At 34.8% G+C, this 19645-nt stretch overlaps 1 protein-coding gene across 4 annotated transcripts; it reads left to right on the forward strand.

Annotated features, from left to right (window-relative positions):
* Positions 1 to 808: 808 nt before the first annotated feature.
* Positions 809 to 18635, forward strand: LOC149800105 (uncharacterized). Of its 4 annotated transcripts, none has more exons than XM_089959687.1 (4): positions 809 to 981; positions 11363 to 11672; positions 13690 to 13730; positions 15185 to 18635. In XM_089959687.1, exons 2-4 carry the CDS (start codon positions 11393 to 11395, stop codon positions 15650 to 15652), a joined length of 789 nt encoding a protein of 262 aa, XP_089815813.1. In that variant the 5' UTR covers positions 809 to 981; positions 11363 to 11392; the 3' UTR covers positions 15653 to 18635. The 4 variants fall into 4 exon arrangements, with proteins under 4 accessions (XP_089815813.1, XP_089815814.1, XP_089815812.1 ...); XM_089959688.1 differs by having other exon boundaries at positions 809 to 978; positions 11368 to 11672; XM_089959686.1 differs by having other exon boundaries at positions 810 to 978.
* Positions 18636 to 19645: the final 1010 nt, after the last annotated feature.

The following is a 19645-nucleotide window of genomic DNA, read 5'->3' on the forward strand; positions in this document are numbered from 1 at the left end:
TTCACTTTCTTCGCAACAGGTAATGACACAATTTCCCTTGTTCACGCAAATATTAAGTCAGTCTGAAATAAGTTTGAATTTCTAGCAGGAAATTTCGATTGGATAGCTTAACTGTTAATAGAGATATTGCATCAATGTACATTATTATTATTATTATTATTATTATTATTATTATTGCATACTTCTCCTTAAATTAAAGAGATCACAAATAGCAACATAGATGTCTCTATTTCGGTGTAATGCGGGATGGAAAAGGAGACTGCACATGAAAAACAACTTTTCCCCCGCGTATATGCGTGTGTTCTAATAAATATTTTGCCATTTGGAACCGTCAGAGGGCCCAAAATGGTTACATCAGGCGAAATGTTAAACTAACCTTTTGACACTACTCGCCTGGCTTTGAAGTTCGTGTGATAGTTCCACAACAGACCGGACCAGAATGCATACAAATGTCCGTGAAATGAAAATTACTTTTGAATTTTACAAATTAGTTTCTTCTTTATATATTTTTATTTACACTTATATAGACTTAAATTTTGTCCTCGTGTTCTGAATTGTTCTCTCACCTGAAATGTTTTCCAGTTATCTGGGTCAAACCTTCCTATTAGAGTCATGTATACCTCAATAATATTAACTCATGGGACCGATTTAGCCAATGTTCGGCTTTTCAGGTGAAGTATGAATTATTAATCACTCTCTTTCATATGCAAAATCTTTAATTTCGCAATATACCAAAATAATTACGTGTCTCACACAAATAGAAGGTTCAAAGGAATGGCATTATTTACCTACTATTCCTGGAAATTGACGTATTGGATCTTTGATTATTATAAACAAATAATGATAGGCCTAACGATTCAGGTGCTGTCAGACAGGAAGCAGCAGGTCGCCACCATATTTGATCAGACTACAATAAACCAAGTGTCATATCCAAAATGTATATGTTGGGGGATACTTTCTAAAGAGATTACAACCAACGTAGTAAGTATATGTTTACTTATAATCGAATATACAAATTCATTTGTCGTCATATTAAACTCGGAAAAATTCAGTAGAGATAGTGACTACACTTTTCTATCTGACCTTTCTCGTATCCTGTATAAAATAAGGATAAATCTATCTATCTATCTATCTATCTATCTATCCATCCATCCATCCATCCGTCTAACTATATATCTATCTATCTAATCTATATATCCATCTATCTATATATCAATCCATTCATCCATTCATCCATCTATTGAACTATCTATCTATCTATCTATCCATCCATCCATCCATCCATCCATCTATCGAACTATCTATCTCTCTATCCATCTATCTATTTATCTATCTATCAATATACCTATCTATCTATCTATCCACCTACCTATCTATCTATTTATCCATCCATCCATCCAGCTATCGATCTATCGATCTATCTATCAATCCATTCATCCATCGATCCATCTATTGAACTCTCTATCTATCTATCCAACCATTCATCCATCCATCCATCCATCTATCTATCGAACTATCTATCTATCGAACTATCTATCTATCTACCTATATATCTATCTTTGTATCTTTGTATCTATCTATCTATGTATGTATCTTTCTATATATCTATCTATCGATCGATCGATCCATCCATCCATCCATCCATCGAACTATCTATCATTCTATATATCTATCTATGCACCTACCTATCTATCTATATATGTATTATCTATATATGTATATATCTATCTATCTATCAACCTACATAACTATCTATCTATCTATCTACCTACCTACCTATATATATATATATATATATATATATATATATATATATATATATATATATATATATATATATATATATATCCATCCATCCATCGATCTATCTATCTGTCTATCAATCCATTCATCCATCCATCCATCCATTCAACTATCTATCTACCTATAAATCCATTCATCATCCACCTATATATATATATATATATATATATATATATATATATATATATATATATATATATATACATCCATTCATCTCTCCATCCAACCATCCATCCATCCACCCATCCATCTATCGAACTATCTATTTATCTCTATTTCTCCATCTTGAGTCATCCCTATTAAAAGACGTATGCCTTTAAAAGATATGTGAGCTTGAATTGGTGATATTCGTGGTCGGAATAGAATTATTTTTATTTACTGTTAAAAGGGATGTATCTCAATTCTTTTTCCAGATATATTTATAGCATATATGTGTACTAAATTCGGAAGAGTCCATTGTTTTGTCAAAGCTTAGAAGTCTTATTTTGCAAAAAATATATCTCAATTCAACATATTAAAAATTGAGATATCTGCACTCTCTTTCTTAAAACTAAATCAAGATATCTCTATTTTTAAAAAAAAGAGATATTCATATCTACACAAATAAATCTCTATTAAAATACATTTATCTTTGTTTTAATCGACATGTTATCGAAATAGATATGATTCGATTTCAAATACAGACATGGAGAGAGAGAGAGAGAGAGAGAGAGAGAGAGAGAGAGATAAATATACACCAGACAGAACGGAGAGTGCTATCCCTGGATTTTATAGAAGAAAGCTTGATAATAGTAAGCAAAATTAATATTTTTAATGCAAATAATACTATTATGCAGGTTAGAGAATTATTTAATTAGTACTGTAAAGAGATTCGAACCTAGATCAGCGGGTAAACGGCACCCAATGTATTGCTTGCTCATACGAGCCCATATTCCCTCACGACTAAGCACACATCACCAAAAATTATGTTACTCAATCGGTATTATATGCAGATTCGAACCCGGTCCGTGGGTAAACCAACCTCATCTTCTTTCCTGTAGACACTGACCGCTGTACCATCTCAACCATGCACACGTCGCCGAAGATGATGTTACAAAGTCGGTGGTGCAGGTATCCGTGCGTAGCAGATATACCCACATGTCGATCTAGTAATTAATTCTCATATGTACACAGTCGTCCCAGATTACACACACACACATATACACACATACACGCACATACATACATACATACATACATACATACATACATACATTCATACATACACATACATACATACATATACACACATACACATACATACATACATATACACACATACATACATACATACATACATACATACATACATACATACATAAATACATACATACATACAGATATACATACATACTCATACATACATACATACATTCATGAATGGTTTGTGGCCCAGTCTCTTCGGAGGCGTGGGATCGAATCCCACCGCTGCCACCAGACTGATGCCTCAATACATACATACGTACATACATACATGCATTCATACACAAATACATACATACATGCATACATACATACACACACACACACACACACATACACACACACACACATACATACATACATACATATATATATATATATATATATATATATATATATATATATATATATACACATATACATATATACATATATATATATACATATATATATATATATATATATATATATATATATATATATATATATATATATATATATATATATATATATATATATATATATATATATATATTCCGGTTCTTATCATCAATAATGGGTTATTGTTTTGTGTTGGAAAATATAAACACTGTACGTGGGTTGGTTAAAGCTCCAATGCCACCGGTTATCATAAATTTCACCACTCATAAAATCTAACTAAAGTTTGGAAACAGGGAAATGATTTGTTGAAAAATGCTATCTGACAAACCATTCTTTGAAACAATCAAGATGATAGGCTGAAAAGACGTTCATATATTCAATTTAGAATTAAGAGGTGCCACTCCTTAATTCAGTCATCTAAGTCGCTCGTAATTCGGGTTTTTTTCCGGAGTGCTCTAGAAGTAGTGATGTGATACATTCGACAATTTCCGTTAGAGATTATTCTAATAACAACAACATTAGTAAGTGGTGTCGAAATGGATTCGAGAGGGAATGAAGATCGACAGGCACGTTTTTTGTACACGAGATCGGAAAAGAAAAAGCGTGCATTACAGACAAATAAGACTCAGATGAATATTGGTGATCAGCTGGGTCTCCAGAATATGCACTGACGGTTGATATTAGCCAGAAGACAGTCTGATATAGCGTGGTGTTACCTACTCATGTTTACAGTGACATCATCAAATGTTGTGTGCCAGCTTTCGACTGAAATCAGTTTACCCACTTATGTCGCCGATCAACATCGGATTAACACATGTGAAAAATGGCAGGATTTCTCAGGTCGAAGTAGAAATTAAATGGCTTATAATGTGATGAAACGTTGATATTGTCTGGTTTTAATAAAACACAGTGATGTTTAGGACCAATATCGTTCTAGATTCAGTAATATTCCGATTATCCGGCATACACAACATCGTGCACTTAATGGCAGCATTGGGGCTTTTAGGAAATTTGCATACAAGGCGTTTTGCATCACTGTATGCTAAAATAATTTGACTGCCGAAGATTTAGCAGTGCATGATGAGCATTTCATTTGTTTAATTTCATTACTATTTGATTGACACATCTTAGCCTTAATATGATATTTTCCTTAGAATTTTAAAATATTTGTGTTTAAAAACCATAACAAATCCACATATTTGAGTAATTTTTCTTTTTTAATACTTCCTCCACAGCGTTAGAGGACAGAAAAGCCAGTTTATTTTGCCAGCAATAATGTTGCAATTGAAATTGCAGGGTAAGACATTATACGAGTCAAGAAATTCATCCTATTTATGAATAGCTGAACCGATTCGCTCACAGGTCTTTGAAACTCTATTACTGTCATTTGCAATTTTTTAAACATTTCAGGAAAAGACCAAATGTATACAGAGATATAAAAGAAAAGATATCCGTATATAAATATTTACTCATTTGTTTCTCAGATATTTCGACGAAAGCCTATTAGCACCAGTTTAAAAAATGCGTTTTTATGTCATGGCATTGCGTTCTTACGATATAACGTTAAGTTAATACGAGATATTATTGCGTCATTACGAGACAGTATTGCGTTATTACGAGATAATATTGGTTTATTACGAGATAATATTACCTTATTGCGAGATAACATTACGTTATTACGAGATAGTGCGTTATTACGAGATCACATTGAGTTATTATGAGACAACGTTGCGTTATTGCAAGATAAAATTGCATTATTACGAGATAATATTACATTATTACGAGATAACATTGCGATATTATGAGCTAACATTGCTAGTTAGTATTGCGTTATTACGAGATAGCATTGCATTGTTACGAGATAATATTGCCTTATTACGAGACAATATTGCGTTGCTACGAGATAACATTGCGTTATTACAATATAATATTGCGTTATTACGAGCTAACATTGCGTTATTGCAACATAATTTTGCGTTATTACGAGATGGCATTGCGTTATTACAAGATTCTATTTCGCTATTACGATGTGTTATTACGAGATACTATTGCGTTATTACGAGATAAATTAGCATTATTACGAGATGACATTGCGTTATTGCGAGAAAAAATTGCGTTATTATGAGATAACATTTCATTCTTACCAGATACCATTGCGTTATTACGAGATAACATTGCGAGATAGTATTGCGTTGTTAAGAGATACGATTGCGTTCTTACGAGACAACGTTGCGTTATTATGAGATAACATTGCATAGTTACGAGATAATGTTGCGTTATTACGAGACAGTATTGCATTATTACGAGATAAAATTGCGTTATTACGATATAGTACTGCGTTATTACGAAGAAACATTGTGTTATTGCGAGATGATATTGCCTTATTACGAGGTAATATTGCGCTACTACGAGATTGTTTTGCGCTATTACGAGACAACATTGCTTTATTGCGAGATATTATTACGTTATTAAGAGATGTATACGTTATTACGCGATAGTATTGCTTTATTACGAGATAACATTGCGTTATTACGAGATGACACTGCGTTATTGCGAGATAAGATTTCCTTATTACAAGATGCCATTGCGTTATTACTATATAATATTTGCGAGATACTATTACGTTAGTGCGAGATAACATTGCTTTCTTACGAGATAACATTGCGTTATTACGAGATAGTATTGCGTTATTAGGAGATAATATTGCGTTATCAAGAGATAGTATTGCTTTTTACGAGACAGTATTGTGTTATTACGAGATGAGTAAGATATTTAGTTTCGTTCATAACATTATTTACTTTTCAAAGCTGCTGTAGTTATAGTGATACATTTATAAAGCATACTTGCCAACAAAACGAGTTACCAATTTTAACGTTTTCACATGACTATAAATGTACGTAGGTTCTTTTTGTTGTATTTTTGTCATGATGATGAGGTATTTCTTTAGCCTACTTGATGAAGAAAACGTCTTTAACGCCACAAAACGAGTGATCGACTGATGACATAAATATGTAAATATGACAACAAAATGTGTTGTGACAAAACGTCATTAAGGCACCATACACATATCAGATTCATCATCATGTGTTAAGAATTGAGTTACGTGGTTAGGCTTTCATAAACAGTAAAAAGATAAAAGTGAAGACAATTTAATAAATAATTTATTTCCCTAGAAAAACAAGGTACAAATCATGAAAAGAACTTACGGTTTTAAGAATCAAATCCAAAAATAATCCAAAAATAATCCACGAATTAAATTTTAGAAGTCCTAGTAATGAAATGTTCTAATGAAATCTGAATTCGAGTCACGACGAAAAATCCAAAATAGAAGGAGATGATGCATATTGTATTCAGTATGGTGATGTCGTGTCTAAAGTTCTTTGTTATTACACAGACAGTAATATTCCGGTGTTTGAATTTCAGAATAAAATTTAAAGAAATGTCTTTATGAAATATTCTGTATGAGCACTCAAATGTTCCCAGGAAAAAGAATTATCTTTCAAAATCCAAATAATTGGAATAAAAATTAAAATATAACCCCAAACTGGTCACATACAAAAGGAACACCTTTAAGTCCCAGTGTTTAGAAGCCCGAATGACTTTCTCTATAAATAAAAGTTATACAGTAACTTGAGGTGCAAAACAGATTCCCAGATGAGGGTCACGTGATCACATTCCAGAATGGTTTAGAAAGTATCTACACGTCTAATGTCACGCATTCCAGTACAGCCTCACTTTCAATATTAGCATTCATACAGTCAAAATGAATGTTAAAAATAGTCTTTTCCTTGATTCTCAATCAAGGCTAGACCTAGGTCAGCAAATGATACAAAGTTCGGTGTTTACTACAAACAGTCAGGTCTAACTAATTTCTGGAAAATAACAAATTCCTAGTAAACAAAATTACATTAATTTAACATATAATGAAATTAAAAATAAAAAGATTTTAAAACTTACAAACTATAACATTAAATTAAATACAGATTAAATCAAGTATACATGACAAAGCAAATCTCTTGATCCGTCTCAATCGAGAATGATATTAGTAGTTTAACAAGATTATTTGAGGATAATCCTTCAGTACAATATTCATCTGTGTACTCGGCTGAACAAAACTAATTAAGACGGATGACTTTAAAAATCTGCATTCATTGTCTCCGGACAAATTAATGTCATGCAAATTACCAACCGTGCAGTTGCTGAACATAATATTTGATTGTATACCGCTACATGTCACAAACATGTACGTTTCTTTTTTGTTCGGATCTCAGGAACTTTAATTCACATTAAGCAGAAACTGTTTCTTGATAATACATATGACTTCATATGACTCTGTGTTCTTTAATTTTGAAGTCTCATCTTCACCCGTCCCGTAAACTTATACTACGACTTCCCACTCACGCACCCTTTTCTCGTTAGCATTGTTTTGGTACTCCAGCAAGTTATATATATCTGGGGTTTCATATTTCAGTACTTCTCGCTAATGAATTTTGTCGGGTGTGTATAATTTTCATTGTTTCATCTAACTCACTCTTATCATTTCATATTTATTTATTTTAAACACTTGGGCGATATGTCAATTGCTATGTACCGCATTCACTTCTTATTTCTTAACTCCGTATAGGATACATTGTAAAGACAGCTATCACTTCATTGGGGATTTTATTGATGACCTCAATGATCATCCGACAGCGGATTTTATTGATGACCTCAATGATCATCCGACAGCGGATTTTATTGATGACCTCAATGATCATCCGACAGCGGATTTTATTGATGACCTCAATGATCATCCGACAGCCATTAAAATCTAACAATCTGATTAAAATCAAATCTCCGCTGTCATTCATGTATAACAGCGGAGACCTGATTTTAATCAGATTGAATATGACAATGTATGTTATTGAGAGAACGTTGTGTATGTGTGTGTGTGTGTGTGTGTGTGTGTGTGTGTGTGTGTGTGTGTGTGTGTGTTGAATGACTGTTAGTCTCTTATACTTCGATATGCATGTACAATCAAGTACTTCATTGCGATAGCTGAACTGTTGCCAAGTGTCTAATGGTTCCTATATATCATTTCTCTATTTCAATCTTCCGGATTTCAAATCAGCATATACATGTTTGTTGCATATCGAACACCCAGGTTTGTTTTAAAATAGGTGATTCTAGATCAAATGAGCGAGATAACATTAATAAAATGTGCTTTTCCAGTGCACACATATCAAGACATTATTAGTGCAAGTCTTGTTCGAAATTCTGAAGCATGCACGCATCTGTCTCAGCACTGTGTTGAAGCATGCACGCATATGTCTCAGCATTGTGGCAACCTTGAAAACAGTTAATGCTATTGGTTGAAAGAAGTGGATTGTGTCGTCTATATGATCAAAACTCGTTCAACTGTAACATGAAAATTTTCCAGTCATTTCATTACGCTAAAGTGGGGTACGAAGCAAATATTTACAAATCGCAGACACGCTGTTCCATTGAAAGGGCAGTATTACATTGAACTGCGCAGTTGTTAGTTTTTATAGCGTGAAGAGTCAACATTGACGTAATGCTTACTCTATAGTTACATTCATATTCATATTATTGATATTATTAGAATTGCAACTTTATCTTTGGAGTACGGTTTTTGTTATTTTGTTTTGTTATAGGCGTCGAAACGAATTTTTGCGCAGTAAAAGGCCCAGCGTTAAAAGGGGTGATTGCGCGGTTAAATTTTAATGCATCTTATTGTTGAACGGAAATTTCATTCTTCACTGCTTAGAAAATCTTGAGGAGAAAAACAGTATAAACTATTAATTAGTATTTTCTTATGATCTATGCAATAACTGCTGAGTGTCTCAAGTAATATCGCTAATGCGTAAGGAAAGAGTGTTGAACAAACTTGGGCGTCAGGCATGTTATATGTAAAGAACAGGGATATGGTTTCCAATAAAATCTTAGGCATGGAGTTTTTCTGAATAGAGTTTGTTTTAATTTATTTTCTCTTTTGATATTATCAGCTTTTTATGTGACATTTGTTTCAGAAATTTATCTTGTAGAGAGAACCTGGTTCTAAAGGGCGCGAATTAAGTATCTTTCTCATCCCGTACTCCATCTCCCGGACCAAAAGAAACAAAATGATCTTCAAGGAGAAAGGGGTGTTTTTATTGAATGAAAATCTCGAATAAGGATAGTAGTTCTTAAACAATGGAGCAAGTATGAGTTTGGTTACAGTAAAGTGCCACTTATGGCTTGTGTCTCTTGACTTCGGTGTTCGAAGAAGGACTCGCAATACACAATTTCACTTTCAATCTCATTTGGTAATAAACACTACTTGGCATAACGTTGAGTAGTGGTTACACTTTGTCGATGCTACCATACCATGGCTGGCTTAATCGGGTAAGTCATAACGTTGAGTAGTGATTACACTTTGTCGATGCTACCATACCATGGCTGGCTTAATCGGGTAAGTCATAACGTTGAGTAGTGATTACACTTTGTCGATGCTACCATACCATGGCTGGCTTAATCGGGTAAGTCATAACGTTGAGTAGTGATTACACTTTGTCGATGCTACCATACCATGGCTGGCTTAATCGGGTAAGTCATAACGTTGAGTAGTGATTACACTTTGTCGATGCTACCATACCATGGCTGGCTTAATCGGGTAAGTCATAACGTTGAGTAGTGATTACACTTTGTCGATGCTACCATACCATGGCTGGCTTAATCGGGTAAGTCATAACGTTGAGTAGTGATTACACTTTGTCGATGCTACCATACCATGGCTGGCTTAATCGGGTAAGTCATAACGTTGAGTAGTGATTACACTTTGTCGATGCTACCATACCATGGCTGGCTTAATCGGGTAAGTCATAACGTTGAGTAGTGGCTACACTTTGTCGATGCTACCATACCATGGCTGGCTTAATCGGGTAAGTCATAACGTTGAGTAGTGATTACACTTTGTCGATGCTACCATACCATGGCTGGCTTAATCGGGTAAGTCATAACGTTGAGTAGTGATTACACTTTGTCGATGCTACCATACCATGGCTGGCTTAATCGGGTAAGTCATAACGTTGAGTAGTGATTACACTTTGTCGATGCTACCATACCATGGCTGGCTTAATCGGGTAAGTCATAACGTTGAGTAGTGATTACACTTTGTCGATGCTACCATACCATGGCTGGCTTAATCGGGTAAGTCATAACGTTGAGTAGTGATTACACTTTGTCGATGCTACCATACCATGGCTGGCTTAATCGGGTAAGTCATAACGTTGAGTAGTGATTACACTTTGTCGATGCTACCATACCATGGCTGGCTTAATCGGGTAAGTCATAACGTTGAGTAGTGATTACACTTTGTCGATGCTACCATACCATGGCTGGCTTAATCGGGTAAGTCATAACGTTGAGTAGTGATTACACTTTGTCGATGCTACCATACCATGGCTGGCTTAATCGGGTAAGGTCATAACGTTGAGTAGTGATTACACTTTGTCGATGCTACCATACCATGGCTGGCTTAATCGGGTAAGTCATAACGTTGAGTAGTGATTACACTTTGTCGATGCTACCATACCATGGCTGGCTTAATCGGGTTAGGTAGCCCTACTGAAACTGGTTTAATATTCCTAGGTAAACATAGCGAAAATGAGGTAATGGAGCTAGTTCAAAGTTGGAAGCCATTACTTTAAAATTAATAACTAAATATATATTAATGCATAAATAATTGAAATATATCTTATGCTTTTAAATTATATGGAGATCAGGATTTAATTCATGTTACCACAAGGAAATTATTGTTCAGTTCTGTCATTTTCTTTGCATGTATCACAATCATTTTAGCCTTCAACTAATTGTTTTGTTGTTTTAATTTTACTTACAATAGGTAGCCGAGATTTTCAATATTTCCAATTAATATGATTCCATTGTTTCATTTCAGAACAGTAACTGAATCAGTTGATTTCTCATAATGAGTGAGTTTCAAGTAAGAAAGATAATAAAAGCGTATTCATATATCACGGAGAGGATATGTGACGACGTCAATGCAATTTTGAATAAGCTTATAGAAAAGGAAACTTTTAACTACACTATCAAAGACTATATAGACAGCGAATCAAAATCGATTCCATCGGCAAGGAGTGACATCTTGCTTCGTAGGATATTGGATAAAAATGCAAGCAAAGACTTCCTGGATGTTCTGAAAGAGATAGGGACATATGGAGACATTTTACAAAAGATTTGCAATCATGGTACGATGTTCCTGCAATTTAATTTTTATCAGCTGTTTTGGCACCGCCCCATGCGCCACCCCACCCCCTCCAGTTAGTACGCAACCGACACAAATGTTACGTCCCAGATATGGTGAAAATTAATTTGATAATTATATTATTTGTTTAGTTCTGAGAGCTCTGCAAGATTTTGAATGTGTAAAGAGTATGCTTTTCCATTACCCTTAAGTAATCCAGACACCTTCATTGCCGACAAGATAATACTTTCAATCGTCTTCAAAGTTTTGCTTGAAAATATCAGTTTTTAAAATTATTTTACTACTGCGCAGGTACAGATTTAGGAATAGTATTTCTCTTGCTAATTGATAATGACATAAGCACAACGTCAAGTGATTTTTTCTCTTTCTTGCAATACAAAATTATATACAAACATTAAAGCTTTATTAGAAGCTTGAAAACGCTATAATAAAAGTCTTCTGAATCGTATGATTCACATGATTACTAATCAGATACACAATGAATGCACGTTCTCGACGAGTGAACACTCGATCTCAAGATTGCCAATCCGAAAAGTAGTTTCATACACATGATCAAATATTTATGACAAGACGAATGGGCATTCTTAAGGATCAAATGTGCGATCTTGAGTCAAAAATGTAAATCATTCTTCAAATACGCGATTAGGTATCTATAATGTGAATAAAACCAACTATCGAAATCTATCACGTGATGTCCTACTCATATACCTTCATACGGTATCCATGCTTGACATCGTTCGTGCAAAGAAAGCAGGTAAAACATCATGCCGTAATCTTGCTGGACATCGATGCTGCCCATGTTCGTCACTACATGAAAACCGCTCTTAAACAATGATAACAGTTATCAAGCTGAATATAAGGAATTCTGTGTTGCTGAACAGAAAGTATTACGAAGACTGATGCAGACGAGGAAACGCACACGCACACACACACACACACACACACACACACACATATATATATATATATATATATATATATAGTTTTAAAAATATGGTTCACACACACACATACACACACATACGCACACATACATACATACATACATACATACATACATACATATGCAATAAACTGACAACGAACACTGCGAAACTAGTATCTAGCTAGCCCGAGCGCTTTCGACCCTTTACAGTCTTTTTCAAAGGCAAATACAAAACATTGACAAGACAAACAAATAAAACAGAAAAATGGTTACGTTTGCGAAACGTTATATAGCTGTTTCTACAGGAATTCAACCTTTTAACTCTATTATGTGTCTTCTAGTTTATTTCAGCTTGTTGCTGATACTAGAACATATTTGTATGGTTCATCAGTTTCTAAGTCAGTACCATTATGTTCCAGTATCAGCAACAAGCCGAAATAAACTAGCTGACACATAATATAGTTAAAAGGTTGAATTCCTGAAGAAACAGCCATGTAAAGTTTCGCAAATGTAACGGCTTTTCTGTACAATTATGTTCCAGCTAAAGTTTCAAATGTAACGGCTTTTCTGTACAATTATGTTCCAGCTAAAGTGTCGCAAATGTAACGGCTTTTCTGTACAATTATGTTCCAGCTAAAGTGTCGCAAATGTAACGGCTTTTCTGTACAATTATGTTCCAGCTAAAGTGTCGCAAATGTAACGGCTTTTCTGTACAATTATGTTCCAGCTGGTTCTTCAACTATCAATGATAGCATGACAGTTTTAAGCGAATATTCGTATTCATACTGATATCGCATAACGTCATGGAGATTTACACCGTGCACATTATTTATGTGTGTAGAAATAATTTTCCGCAGTTGCAGGAGATATTGACATTGTTGTAACCTTGTAAATTGTTATGGCTTGGTATATATCGAAATCAAACCGCTTTACGCCGTAATGTGTGTTAGGTCTGACCCATTACATCCTTTTGAATCATGTAAATTTGCTTTAGAACACGTTAGGCTATATTAGGATGATATTCCATAAGGCAGTAGTTCATATGCTTGATATATTTATTCTGTTCGAACTTCAGATGAATCGAGAGAAGAAACCATTGGATGTGAATGCTGTGAGGTAAGTCCTTTGGCTGATTACTTTCTAACGCACATTTTTAGTATCATATCAAGACCGAACTAACAGGCAATGTCGAAATTTGCATGATGCTGGCTTGAGAACAATGTTTCACCTATTTTAATTGACCTTAAGCTGATTCGTTATCAACTGGATGGTTCTTAAGTACTCTAATACCACAAATAATTTGTCTTTAGTCAATTAACAACACAATCACGAGACTCTAATATTCACATTAGCACGACTCACGGCTCAGATTTTTCTAAACCTTATAGTCATATCATGCTTGGCCACCATTACTAGAAACACCCGAAGCAGTGCGCAACAAAATTCGACCATACTGTGCAGAAAGTATCAGGCATTATGGGCTTTCAAATCTGTAATAATTTACCAATCCACCACGGACAGAAGGATACAAAACATTTATCTAACGACAGTACTGAGCATGCTTGGACTAACTTTGATATAAAGATCCCTTTAAATATTGGACACATGATATTGATGTGACTAGGTATAAAGATGCAAAAGCTAGATGAACCTTGAAACAATTGGATTAATATACGGAATCAACAGCCTTGGAAGCAATTTCAATATAAAGCATTTATTGACCAGGTTTCTTGGTCAAATGTTGCTACATATGTTTGTTAGTCAGGTGAGTTATTCCCTGGCCACTTGGGTCTCTTGTCTAATTATCTGTTAATCTAACTTGCTTCTATCGATAAAGGAAACTGATAATGAAAGGGTGAGTTTCCGAAAGGGTCACTTTATCGTATGGCCATGCCTCCATGTTCCATTGGGGGTCCGTGAACAATCGTTAATTGGAAATTCTTCTCAAACGCCACAAAAGCAAGTTTTATAAATCTTTTGACGACAGCACTCTAGCATGGCGTGTTTTCATGTTTGTAAAACTGATGCTGATCTGCCCTCTTAAACTGCAGCTCTTTCATTATTGAGAACAAAACTTAAAACGTCGTCTTTTCAAAAGCTAGTTAACCGAATTTTACAGTAAAGATTGACCGAAAGCATCTTGCACAAAGATCGAGATTATATTTACTGAGAAAGTCCTTGTCAGATATTTGTAAATGAGTTAATACTAACAATTACATTTCATCTCTCTCTCTCTCTCTCTCTCTCTCTCTCTCAACGAGATATGGATCTCATTAAAGACTGGCTACAAGGATTATTGTTTAGATATTACGGGAAACATACTGTTTAGTGATTTATTGCAAGCTTTCAAGCACACTTTTTTCCCGCCAATATTTTTTTGCTTCACTGATATGCAGTATAGAAATGTTACATATCCCAACTGGAGGCCAGGGTAAGCTAAGGGTAGTAAAACCTTTATCAAGAATCACAGTTAGAAAATATTAACGGTTAATTCATGTGTATCTGTCTATCATAGCAAAGTATATACTTTATCAGATCAATTTTAATGTGGACAAACTTTTTCTGAGCAGCACTTGGCGTCAAAATTTGAAGACAAACTTGGGAAAATGCGAGCAGATTATGAGCGCAGACTACAACAAAACCAAGAAGAATATGAGAGTAGGCGACAACAAGACCTACAAGACATCGAGAAGAATAGGAAACAGGACCGGAAAGACATGTTGAAAATTATTAAGACACCCAGACGGGATGGCAAGCGTAAAGCAATTAACCAAAAGTCGAAAGAAAAACGGAAGCGTATTATCAGGCAAAACGCAGAACGCCGAAACTCTGAGATTACCAGCTTGAAAGCCGAAATTGCATCACTGAGAAAGAGAACTGAAGAATTGCAAAGAACGGCACTAGAGCTAGAACAGGAAACAAATGAATTGAAGGAAGAGATGAACATATCGCCGAAGCAGTTGGACTATAAAGAAACGATGCTAACCACAAACACTTCGCAGACTATGCAATTATTTATACTTTTGTGTGCATTTTAGGGGGTGGGGTATTCTATATAAAATAAATCGGTATAGATAGAAAAGAAATTAAAGATACATAATATTTTGGTATGATATTGTTAAGTAAACATAGTATTGTCTTGATTTATCTCTTGACTTACACTATATTTAATTACTAAAATATATTAAATAAAATTACTCTGCAAAGGTAGGAGTAAAAGAATATAAAGTTTTACAATATAATGTTGAAGATCTCTATTTAAAAATATCTGCATATTTTGGATTATTTGCCCGTATTTCCGTGATAATGAATAAGACGTCGCTTTATTTGGAAAGAAATCACTACACTCGGTTTGCCTGAAAAGTTACTAATCAAGCCTGAAATTGCAAAACAATTAAATACGTATACCTAGACATGCTATAGATAAGGATGGCAAGCAAACGGTAAATCAGTAGATACAACTGCTCTAGTGACCAGGTTCCGCTGTCATAATAGTTTTCTCAACTTGAAATGTTATTCGAAAATATTTAAACCAATGAAAAAGCTGCAGTTTTAGATTTCGAGTAAGATTTTTCAGTCTAAAGTAATAATTGTATTTGAAGCGTTAGGCAAACTTTTACAATGCAGAGGCCATTTTATCAGAATCGTCAAGCGGTCAAGAGTAAAACCTACACCCAGTCAGGTTTATTGATTAAAAAATATCTTTGATCATCAAATATCATATATATTTTTTCTCCCGTAATCAACTACGTATCAAATTCTTTATCTCTCCTTCTCAAGAAGACACTGCAATAATCATTACGAAACTTGAGACATGTTTATCCGAGGTCACGTAGATCCTAAATACCATAAGGATTCCTGCTCTTCCTCCACCATTTAGCCAGCAATATATGTATTTTTTAAAAACGGTTAAACTCAAATTCCAGTGATGAAGGAAATTGGTATTCCTCTGGGTTAACAAGGGTTCTCTATCAAGTCAGAGAGTAGTATCCCTTCACTATCTTTTGATTTACTTCAACTTCTATAGAGGCATGATTATATACTATTCCTTCTGTCTGTCCATCCATCTGTCCTGTACAAAACCATTTTTAGCCAATCCGTTCCATGGTTTTAATGGACTGTCATGAAACTTGGTTATTATGATGGTCAGCATATGAAGAAGCGCATGTCGTCATGACAACCATTTTACTGGCGCAATTTGTGCAATAGAAATTGCCCTTTTGATTTGCGAGTGAAGGCAGTGTATGGCCAAATCTTCTGAATGAAACGAGACTCAGTTTTAGTTGGATCACCATGAAAGTAGTTTACATGTTATATGGTCAATTAAATGTATGCATATCGACAAATCACCGTACAGTATACTGTACATATGTATCACCTCACTATATCTATTCTTTTTCCTACGTACTTGACAGCAGTTTAGAATAGGTTTCATAGCAATTTGTACATGTCTATTAGTTGTATATTCTTGATAATATTAATGAGTTTAGCACATTGATTACATCCTGGTATACCTTGAAGCATGACACTGTTTGGGGGAAGTATTACACCCTCATTGCAAAGGTGTTAATAATCAAACGTTTGTTGCCAACTCCGACCAGGCCAGGGCTTATTCAGAAATGTATTTACATTTGCACATGAAAATAATTAAACCTTACTTAAGAGTTCACCACACAAGATCAATTGCCGTGTGAGTACATATAAGTTTGCAAAAAGCACTAAATTACCTTTCAACTTATTTTATCAAGGGAACAATTAAGTGGCATTGGTAATGGGAGCGCGAACAACAGACTGCAGTATAAATGCGGAATATTTGAGAAGATCGAAATGTTGAACAAACAATCTATCGATTTAGATAAATGTGTTTACGATATGTCATAACATAGCTACTCCGGTCTATCAGGAGATCTTTATTACACTTGAATAACTAAGAGAACCGGTTTACGGTCTTGGATTACATCGAATCTTCTTTCCGTGCTTATTAACTTGAATAAGCATAACTTTGACATTTATTTTCTAAAATATTTATAAATATATCTTTTTGAAAGATGGTTTTTCTTGAATATATCTGACACTAGTTGTGAAACAACTTTAGGGTCACTGTGATTTTGCTTCGTCATGTTACCACAGAAGAATAGAATAATTTTAGCAAGTGCCCTATAATGATGACCAGACCATTCCGGTGGCCTAGTGGTTAGAGCGTCCGTCTCGGAAGCGGAAGTTCGTGGGTTAGAACCCCGGCCGAGTCATGCCAAAGACTTACAAAAATGGTACTAGCAGCTGCCTCGCTAGGCGCTCAGCATTATGAGGTTAGTGTTAGGACTGGTCGGCCTGGTGCCACGATAATGGGACTAGGTGGGACATGATGCTACATGTCTGCGGCATGATGCCCATTGCTAGACATCACTATGAACTGCCATAGTGCAGACATCGTAGCGATATGACTGAAAAAATTGTAAAAGCTACGTTAAAAATCCTAATCACACTCACACCCTACAATGATCCTTGGGTTTCCAAATAAAGCTGGAAGATGGTAGAATTTGTGTATATCTGAAAGACGATATGAACTGTGTGCCTAACCACATACATTTAATGACTTTCGTAACCTTTTTACAGGATAAATATTTTGATGAAATAAAAAAGTAATATATAAGTAAGAAGTATATATACAAATTTAGAAAGTTTCGAAATACCACAATTGTTAATGTACAGGTAATATAACTGAATTTAAATAACTGCTATTTATATTATTATGTTCCCATATAAACTCGGAAAAGTTATGTATATTATCATTTCATCCCGTTTTGTCATGCATGTGCAAAATATTGATTAAATTAAATTTCCATATGCCTTAAGGTATGAGAGAGAGAGAGAGAGAGAACGCTACTTGCATATTTATTCTTCTGCATGTATTTGCACCAAATATATTTGTATATCTCAATCGCATTTTGATATTGTTATTAACTGGACTGAATAGTTAATAGTCATGCGTATTAGAATAAATTAGCTTTTGTCTGTGTTGATCGACTTTGAATTTAAAAGAAAAATCATAACAAAGGCACACATTTTCAACCAATTATTCATTCGACAAACTTCATTGTGTCCAGCTGTTCACTCATCAGTACATCTTTTGTGTATGTTTTCCCTCTCAGTCTGACAATCTATTTGTCCGTGTACGGACTCATCCGTTGATACGTTCACTCCTCTGTCTGGACGTTCTTCCGTCCTTTTGTTCGTCTATAAGTTTGTCCACCATTTCCTTCAGCAACCGTTCGCCAACTGCCCATCTGTCTATTTGCTCTTTCATGATCCTTTCGTTTGTCTGTTCATGTCTTCGTCCATCATCCAGTTCCTCCTAATTTTATTCGTATATTGTTGTGTTTGTCTGCCAGTCTGGTCAGTTATCTGCCAGTCTACCCAATTGTCTGCCAGTCTGAACAATTGTCTGTCTTGTAAAAATGTTGACTGTTTATATCGTCTTCAAGTGCTTTGTGTTGAAACTAGTTGTAATTGTACCTCTCAGTTTGGACTTTATAGGAGGTCTGTTACACTTCTATTCAGACAAAGAAAACTCATATAGGATGCTGTCATGAAAGCGAGAGTTGTTATTACTCACCATGTGCATACCTACTTACCTACATACATGCAACGTATCTGTATGCAGCAATTGAATCTCATTCGAGAAAAGATGCTTCAAACGCACTTGCTTAATGTTGTCGTGATTCTTTCACATTTGGTCGAACATCCATGCTCAGCATCAATAGAAAATAACAGGTAACATTAATGCGATTTCAGAAATGCAGCAAAGTTGAGAAAAATCAAACTTATTTGTTGCATTAATGCTAAGTTCATAGTATGCACACTTGCACGTGTGTGTATGTTTTTAAAGGTATGTTTTATAGCTCCAACGGAAAGCAACGATATTGCATTGACGTGTAAAGTGGTCAGACTTCCTTACAATTTACATCCATGAAATATATACGAGTGTTAGACACCCTACGCTACCCTCATGCTGACCAACTTGGCCATTT

This window comes from Sinohyriopsis cumingii, chromosome 5, assembly GCF_028554795.1.
Source record: "Sinohyriopsis cumingii isolate HCF-2022 chromosome 5, ASM2855479v2, whole genome shotgun sequence".
In the NCBI taxonomy this organism is placed as follows: Eukaryota; Metazoa; Mollusca; class Bivalvia; order Unionida; family Unionidae; genus Sinohyriopsis; species Sinohyriopsis cumingii.

Coding starts and splice junctions, on each gene's coding strand:
- LOC149800105 (XM_089959687.1), top strand. CDS start 11,393: ATGAGTGAGTTTCAAGTAAGAAAGATAATAAAAGCGTATTCATATATC. Junction 11,673..13,689: donor ACAAAAGATTTGCAATCATG/GTACGATGTTCC, acceptor TTCGAACTTCAG/ATGAATCGAGAGAAGAAACC. Junction 13,731..15,184: donor TTGGATGTGAATGCTGTGAG/GTAAGTCCTTTG, acceptor TTTTCTGAGCAG/CACTTGGCGTCAAAATTTGA.